The sequence below is a fragment of the Salvelinus fontinalis genome, chromosome 1 (assembly GCF_029448725.1).
Source record: "Salvelinus fontinalis isolate EN_2023a chromosome 1, ASM2944872v1, whole genome shotgun sequence".
Classification (NCBI taxonomy): Eukaryota; Metazoa; Chordata; class Actinopteri; order Salmoniformes; family Salmonidae; genus Salvelinus; species Salvelinus fontinalis.
In genome coordinates this window covers 31,783,881-31,792,653 of record NC_074665.1, presented here as the reverse complement: position 1 = coordinate 31,792,653, position 8,773 = coordinate 31,783,881, and the positions used below count along the sequence as shown (strand labels likewise).

At 41.9% G+C, this 8,773-nt stretch overlaps 1 protein-coding gene across 1 annotated transcript; it reads left to right on the top strand.

The window, feature by feature from the left end:
- Positions 1-1,869: 1,869 nt before the first annotated feature.
- LOC129853126 (uncharacterized) lies at positions 1,870-8,540 on the top strand (the record flags this gene model as incomplete). The annotated part of the gene is given in 9 exon segments (XM_055918849.1): positions 1,870-2,061; positions 2,233-2,394; positions 2,514-2,603; positions 2,778-2,917; positions 3,011-3,185; positions 3,331-3,472; positions 3,618-3,683; positions 3,805-5,372; positions 6,584-8,540. Coding segments are annotated over 9 exon segments (3,588 nt in total), but the record flags the coding sequence as incomplete, so codon positions are not given.
- Between the last annotated feature and the right edge of the window lie 233 nt (positions 8,541-8,773).

Genomic DNA, 8,773 nt, shown 5'->3' with positions numbered 1-8,773 from the left:
GGATATGATCTGGGTTCAATCACAGTCAGTCTCATTGGTGCCATTGGACCTTGATCGCACAGTTGATGTCAATCAGCTACTGGGGTGTTGTGAGAGGATGGGTGAAGTGTAGCGGTGGTTCCGTGAACAGAATAACCTTGCCTAATACTTGAGCTAGAGCCTAGGCATTCGCTCAGCAGTGGGCTAACACAGTCTTGTGGCATGCAGATGACTCCAGTTCAAACTCAGACACAGTGGCGTGTATTCATAGATGCCAAAGGAAGCCAGGCTTTCCCAAATATTTGACCAATAAAAATATAAAATAATTTCTCTTTTGTCTCTGTGTTATCATAATTATCCGTAAATTCGCAAGTGGCTGAATCTGATTGATTTTTAGATTTTTTGGGCCAATCAGCATTGAGCTGAGCTCAACTGTGGGTTGTCCTGGTGCAGCAAAATGCCCCCCAAGGGAGGCCGATTTGGCTTCACACCAATCAAATCACATCCTGAGCAAAACGTCATCATTGTCAGAAAAAGGTGTTGATTTCTAGTCTTCTTGTGTTGATGTCTTGCAGTAGCTAGTTTGCTAAATCGGCCCTTTCCTGAGGCATGGATGGAGATGGGGATTTGGACTTGAGGTGATGGAGATAGGGATTTGGACTTGAGGTTTTGACTTAATTCTCTGTACAGGCCAATGATTATAACGGCAATTCTGATCTAACCATAAATTCATGCCACTGGCCTGAGACGATTGAAGTTCAATATGTAGCCTAGTAGACTCACATTAACTAGCTAGCTAACATAATTGGTTCATTGTTGCCAAATGCGAGGAAGTTAGGACAGCACAAATTTTAGCTAGGTAGCCTATGAAAACAAACTAAAAGCGTGGGTTTGAATCTTGAAGCATGGATTCCAATTGGTCAGAACAGCATTGAATAGACCTTAGCACGGATACTTCCTGTTTGAGTTTCTGCCTATAGGAAGGGAGGAGCAAAATGGAGTCGTGATCAGATTTGCCGAAGGAAGGGCGGGGGAGGGCCTTCTAGGCATTTCGAAAAGTTCACAAGAACTTGTGAATTCAATAAAGGCTTTTAATACAAAATATCAGAAGCTGTGTCAGTCCGCGGAAAAGACCAACTTCCATAAGCGCTGGCTCTGTTCTTATACACATACATCAAATGAGTCCATCCCACATGCAAATGAAGTTCCTTCCCTTAGTCCATCTGCCACCATTATCTTTCAGTTTAAGCTTCCTGCTTGTTCACGCCCAATATTGCCCATATCTGCTTTTAGTTAGGTTATAATGGTGGCATGACCCCTTCTTGTCCTAAAAGTAATATATGTCCATCTATCCTATGGGCCTATGTCTTTGGCCTTCGTACTTATGTTTAGCTTGGTGTGCTCTTTGGTTTGTTTGCCCTTATTAGGATCAGCAGACTATGTGTCCCTCTAACATTAGTGTGTCCAGCTGTCCTATGTGCCTATGTGTCGCCTTCTCCTCCTGTGGTCTGATGTACAAATTTATATCTGTCCCTATATGTACCATTTACTCCCACAGCTTCCCCAGTGATTTTACACATGCACCGCTACTGGTCAGACACAGGTCACATAATTAGAATCTCTGTGGCAACAGTAGCCTGGGCCCAGATCTGTTTGTGCTCTTGTCAACTTCATTGCTCTTATAGCTAAGTCAAAAATCATATTTGGCATGACAGTGGCAGGGAGTTAATATAAAAAACAAATAGACTGGCACTCAGGCTATGGCAACAGTAGTTCATTGAGCGTCAACCTATGATGACATATCAGGCTCGCCGCCATGTCATAATGGTCGGATGAACTATCACAGGTGAGTTTGTAAGAAATACATAATTGCTATGTTGCTGTTTTCAGGAGAAGACCTCAAAGCCCCTGTGTCAGATACCCTCGCAACCAGAGATGCAAACTCGTCCACTGAAAGGGAAGCCTCCTCAGATCATGATAGAAACAAAGCCGTCAGTGAGCAACAGATTGCCTGCCATGACAAAGCTTCCAGTCCTACCTGGGGTCGCCTTTAAATTTCATAGAGCCAGCCTGGGTAAAAAGGTAAGCAGAACATATATTTAACAGGATACAGTATAACATTTTTTAAAAGAACATGCATACAATAGAATGGTGCAGAAGAATAGAAGAAGGGTCCAGTAGAGTGGTGCTTTAGAATGGAAGAAGGATCCAGTAGAATGTTTATTTTTTTTGTTTATATCCTTGTTCCTTCAGTTGTATCAGCCTACATCTGATTTCAACCTCAGTGACCCAAACTGTCACATTATGAGGCCGACGTACAACAGTTTGCATGACCCAAACCTCAATGAATACTACCATCGGAAGGAAATGCATGAGAAGTTAAAGAAGCGAAACTTCATCACTAAAGAGGACAACGTAAGTTTGTAGTTAATATTATTGTTTCTGAACAGTGTAGTAGAAGACTGTAAGCTTTACCGATAGTTAACTCCAGTAGTATTATAGCAGGAAACATTTTGATTCTCTCTCTTCTCAAGGTTGTATGCTCATTAAAGGAGTATAACACATACAAACATTACCTGGATACGGTCAAGACTGACCATCACAAAACGTACAGCAAAAAGTTGGTATGTGGGCAGTATGACTGCGTTCTTAAATGTGAACTTCTGTGAAGATCACACATGTTATTTTAACGAGAAAATGTGAAATGATCATTCATCACTCTAAAAACAATGTAACATGTATTTTGTTAGGTAGATAAGTGTTTAAAATGTACAAAAAATTTATTTATCCTATTTAAGAAGGAACAGATACTGAGAATGGTTCAGTTGCAAGAGGAAGGCCATATACCTAAGGACGTTACCCTGGAAGATATGATAGAGTACTTACTGAATAAAGGAGCACAGAACCTGAAGCATCTGCAGTCAACCATTGGTTCCAGGTAGGCAAGAAGTGCATGAGGTAATAAAGTAGAGTTATACAGGCCTACTCTGTGTTGGCAATGTCATGACTCATCTGTTTAATGTATTGATAGGGACAGGGGACAGAAATATGGCCTGCAAACTGCGTTGTATGACCAAGAGAGAGAGTTTAAAGAGGATTGGGTTTCTAAGGAGCGATCCAGGCTGAAACTCATTGAAAAGGATGTGAGGCACGATTTGAACAAGGCCAAGTATATGAAAGAGGCCAAAGAAAAGCTCATCAGAAAGGTACAAATGGTACACTTTCATCATACTTCACAAAACTACCCACAATTATTTTCAAGTTTGAATAAATCATGAAAATTAAGAAATAATTTTACCTCAACTTTTGTGGATGCTAAGTTGCTATTTTTGGACTCTATGTTCTTCACAGAAAATGTGCATTATGGAACAAAAACAGGCTATTCAGTTGAGGATAATGGAAGAGGAATTGAAAAACCTCCAGGAGTTTGAGAGGTTGAGAGAGGCCTCTATCAAACCAAATAAGCTGCTGGAAGAAATATTTGAAAAACCAGGTAAGATTTCATTTGAATTCATCACACAGTTAAGCAATGTTTAAATGACTATGCCAAATGCAACCTACAAGGAGCAGTTGAATGTGCTGTGCTGTATATCATATCGTATTTTGTATTTAAAAAAAAAAATAATAATCTATTATAGCATCTGCTCAGCCTGCTCTCAAACCTGCTCACTCCAAAACTGTAAAGAAAACAGTTTCTCTGTCAGGTAAGAACATTTCCTTACTAAAGAACCACAATTTCATTACGAAATATCTTTCAGAGTATGTTTATAGCCAGTGAATGCTAAATTAAATCAAATTTTTAAAATGTGTGTGTGTTATTAATAGGAAAATCTAAGGAAAAGCCAGCCATGCTACAGAGGAGACCAAGCCTTGCCCCACGCCAGAGGAGACCATGCCTGGATGGTCTGGCACCGCTGAAGGGTTTCCAAGAACCTGTTTTTAGGATCTTCAAAGCCATCAAGGGACAAAGCATCCCAGACAGAGCTCAGCTGAAATCTGTCATCCTCGACCACTTAGGCTCCAAGCTTGTCAGGAAGCAGCTGGCGGAGTCAATCAGGGATGAGGTCAAACTGACGATTCCAGGGTCTACACCAGCGGCACAAAGGGCTCTGAGTGCCAGAATCGCTTACGATGTGTTGAAGTGCGTCTCTCGAGCGGCCAATCCTAGCAATGAACCTGCCTGCAGACTCCGTGGGGGCAACACAATCAAACCCAATGCTCAAGCAGATGATCCAGAACCAGAGGAGCGGATGGCCAACGGAGAAGACATAAACACCTATGTGACAACGTTGATCACTGACGTTCTGGAGGAAGTCCAGGAGCAGGTTATCGTAATGATCCGAGAAGACTCCCCTACCCAATTCAGAGTTGTCTCTGCAAAGGCCAGCCAAACAGCCATTGATGTGGTAAGCAATGTTTTGGAAGAAATTAGACACTTATTAAATGAGGAAAACATTGAAGAGCTTGCACTAGACTGTGATGCTGAAGAAGGCACCTCAGATATAACAAACATTCAGCCACCTGCATTGACTGCATTAAAAAAGGCAGACCCCGAGAACCGCCGAGATTCCTGTTCAAAACTAGAAGGTGTCGCCTGTGACCTTATTAGCACTGCATATGACAGCATCCTATTCGAGCTGGCTTTTCCTGAGCTTCAGGGTGAAAGAGATGAAAAAGCTCCTTCCCTGACTCTGGAAATACTTCCCTCGGAGCCAGTGATCTCATCTTTATCCAACTCTCCCAGTTATGGAATGGTGTTTTCATCTGACACTTCAGAGGTTGCAGAAAACAACAGTAAGACAAGCAGCTCAGAGGCCTCCGCAGCTGCATCAACCTCGTCCCAGGAGACGGATACCACAACCACTGTAGAATGCAAAGAAGAAAGAGTAGAGAATGGTAACACCAGTGAAACAGACAACGTCCTTTCTGTCCCCTCAGTCAATACTGAAGAAGTTGTTTCAAAGCCTAATCTCTTGCACAAGGTGAAGAAAGAAAATGCAGCCACCAGAAGCGCTTCTCTTCCCAACCTGTATGGACTTGTTGTGGATGCAGTTATGGACCACTTCAGCACAGAACCCTTCAAAGACAATCTGGCCCAATCAGTGAAGAATGAGGTGAGACGCACCCTTTCTATGCCTGAATGTGGATTGTTGAACCTTCAAATTGATAATTACTTTGAGAGGAAAATGCTAGAGGATATGCTGAAGGAAGTATCCCGACAGTGCGGAGGAACAAGCTCTAGCACCGTGGCTGAAGAGGCTACAGATGAAGAAGAGATCTACAGACTAGAATCTGCTGCAGCACAACTGATACAGAAAGTTTTCCAGGAGGTCAAGACAAATTTTCTTGTCAAGATCAAGAAGGGTTCTCCCAAGAGATGTCTATCCCCAGAAGTAAGTCAATATATTAATGTTGTATGCAACATTTATATGTGCTGTGTGATGCCATGACACTTTTCCTACAAGGGAGGTCATGTACACTGAGTATACTAAGCATTAGGAACACCTTCCTAATCTAATATTGAGTGGTGTCGAAAGCATTCCACAGGGATGGTGGCCCATGTTGACTCCAAAGCTTCCCCACAGTTGTGTCAAGTTGGCTGGATCTCCATTGGGTTGTGGACTATTCTTGGAACTGTTGAGCGTGAAAAACCTAGGAGCGTTGTGGTTCTTGACACAAGCTGGTGTGCCTGGCACCTACTACTATACCCCGTTCAAAGGCAATTCAATGTTATGCCCATTCACCATTTAAATGGTACACACATGGTCCCAGTGCTTAAAAATCCTTCCTTGACCTGTCTCCTCCCCTTCATCTACACTGATTTGAAGTGGAATTAACAGGTGATATGTATAAGGGATCATAGCTTTCACCTGGATTCACCTGGTCAGTCTATGTCATAGAAAGAGCAGGTGTTCTTAATGTATTTGTGTTGATGTTTTATCTGTGTTGATGGTGATCTGATTGATTGTTGATGGGGATGCTTCTATTTGCAACACCAAGATAAATTCCTAGTATCATTTGTTCAGTGGTGGAAAAAGTACCCAATTGTCATATTTGTGTAAAAGTGAAGATACCTTAATAGAAAATGACTCAAGTAAAAATGAGTCACCCAGTAAGATACTACTTAAGTAAAAGTCTAAATGTATTTGGTTTTAAATATATCTAAGAATCAAAAGTAAAAGTATAAATCATTTCAAATTCCTTATATTAAGCAAACCAGACAGCACCATTTTTTTGTCATTTTAAATTAGAGATAGCCAGGAGCACACTCCAACACTTACAAATGAAGCATGTGTATTTAGTGAGTCTGCCAGGGATGTTCTCTTGATAAATGTGTGAATTGGACTATTTTCCTGTCTTGCTAAGCATTCAAAATGTAATGAGTACTTTTGGATGACAGGGGAAATGTATGGAGTAAAAAGTACTTTATTTTCATGAGGAATGTAGTGAAGTAGAAGTAAAAGTTGTCAAAAATATATAAATAGTGAAGTACAGATACCCAAATAAACTACTGAAGTAGTACTTTAAAGTATTTTTTACTTAAGTACTTTACACCACTACATTTGTTGCATGGCGATAAATTATTCTGATTCTATCTCCAAAGGTAAGCCGAACAGCCATCAATGCTGTGAGCAGTCTTCTGGGTGACATGGAGACAACTGTGATGGCCAGTGTTCCATGTTCTTGTACTACTTCCAGAGCAGATATGGAAGGAATGCTCTCTGAGGCAACAGGCGAGCACCCAGCGAAATCAATGGCCTCTGCAAAAGTTGAGTTGATCGCTGATGATTTAGTGGAAGATGCCATCGATATGTGCAGTGAAATGATTTTAGACGACCAGCCACTAGCCCTACTACATGACGATTCTGAAGAAGGTACATCAAATGTTGTTGTTCCTGGACCAATTCAGAGCAGCCTGTCTGGAGTTGATGAACGCCACACAAAATCACAGGTCCTTGCAGTAAAGATTGAAGACCATGAGGTAAAGCCAATTTTGATCCAAGACACAGCGCTCATATCTCCAGGTGAGAAGAATACGGATGAAAAAAGAGTCATTAGAGTAAGTTATGTCTTTAACTCATCCCCTAGAAGGAAAGCTCACCGGGCCACCAGAAGCACTTCTTTCCCTAACCTCTATGTCACCCTTGTGGATGGAGTTCTGGACCAAATTAGCACAGAACCTTTCAAAGAAACCCTGGCCCAATCTGTGAGGAATGAGGTAAGACATTCTGTCTCTTTGCTTCAATTTGGATCGGTGAACCTCAAAAGCGAGGACTGCTCAGAGAAAGAAATTATTGAGGATATGTTGAAAAGTGTATCCAGAAAACGCAGTAAAGACCAGGCCTGTCAGCTGACCGGGAAAGCCAGTGAGATCATGAATGCCAACGTAGATGCCATTTCACTTACCCCCAAACTACAGTCTACTGCCAAAGACCAAATCATCAAAGTTCTGGAGCAGGTCAACACTAAAATAATCAATATGATTAGACAAGATTCTCCCAACAGGACGATTTCCCCCAAGGCAAGCCAGACTGCCATCAATGCTGTCAGCAACATTTTGGGTGCTATGGGAACCTCTCTCAAGGCAAGCAACACACCATTTGTTTCTAATGTGGCTGGACTCCAGCTTGACCGAGATGATGTAGGACATTGTTGAGGCAAAGCAGAGAGAGTTGGCCGCACATCTGGCTGTGCTGTCGTCTGACAATGAGATGCTCAGCACTTTGGCTCAGAGTGGGACACCCCGCGCCGATTCATGAACTGCCTCCAACACCTCTCCTCACAGCGAGAGTGATAACTGACTTGGACATACATGGTAGAAGCATTTGCTTACATTATTTTGAATCACATTGAGCTATTAAAGAATGCATTTATTTTCTAAAAAAGACAAAAGCATTTATTTACAATGTGTAGTTTTTCTTAATGTAAGTGTTAAGTTAGGAATATTAAATAGAAAATTAGGAGAGAGTAATTATACACTGCTCCAAAAAAGGTTAATGTCACTGGTTCATGTCACTGGGCCGGCTCTCAGCTGTGCTTTCCTTTGTAGTCCGTAATGGTTTGCAAGCCCTGCCACATCCAACGAGCATCAGAGCCGGTGTAGTACGATTCAATCTTAGTCCTGTATTGATGCTTTGCCTGTTGGACGGTTTGTCGGAGGGCATAGCGGGATTTCTTATAAACGTCCGGGTCAGAGTCCCGCTCCTTGAAAATGGCAGCTCTAACTTTTAGTTCAGTGCAGATGCTTTCTGTAATCCATGGCTTCTGGTTGGGGTATGTACGTACTGTCACGCCCTGACCGTAGAGAGCTTTTTATGTCTCTATTTTGGTTTGGTCAGGGTGTGATTTGGTTGGGCATTCTATGTTCATTTTCAATGTTTTGTATTTCTTTGTGTTTGGCCAGGTGTGGTTCTCAATCAGAGGCAGCTGTCTATTGTTGTCTCTGATTAAGAATCATACTTAGGCAGCTTTTTCCCACCTGTGTTTTGTGGGTAGTTGTTTTCTGTTTAGTGTTTTGCACCTGACAGGACTGTTTCGGTTTCTCTTATTGACTTTGTTGTTTTTTGTTTAGTGTTCAGTTTAAATAAAAATTAATGAACACTTACCACGCTTCGCTTTGGTCTGATGATTCCTCTTCATCCGATGACGACACCCGTTACACGTACGGTCACTGTGGGGACGACATCATCGATGCACTTATTTATGAAGCCAGTGACAGATGTGGTGTACTCCTCAATGCCATCAGAAGAATCCCCCTTTGGCCAGAGTGCATAAACAACCTTGGTGACGAAAT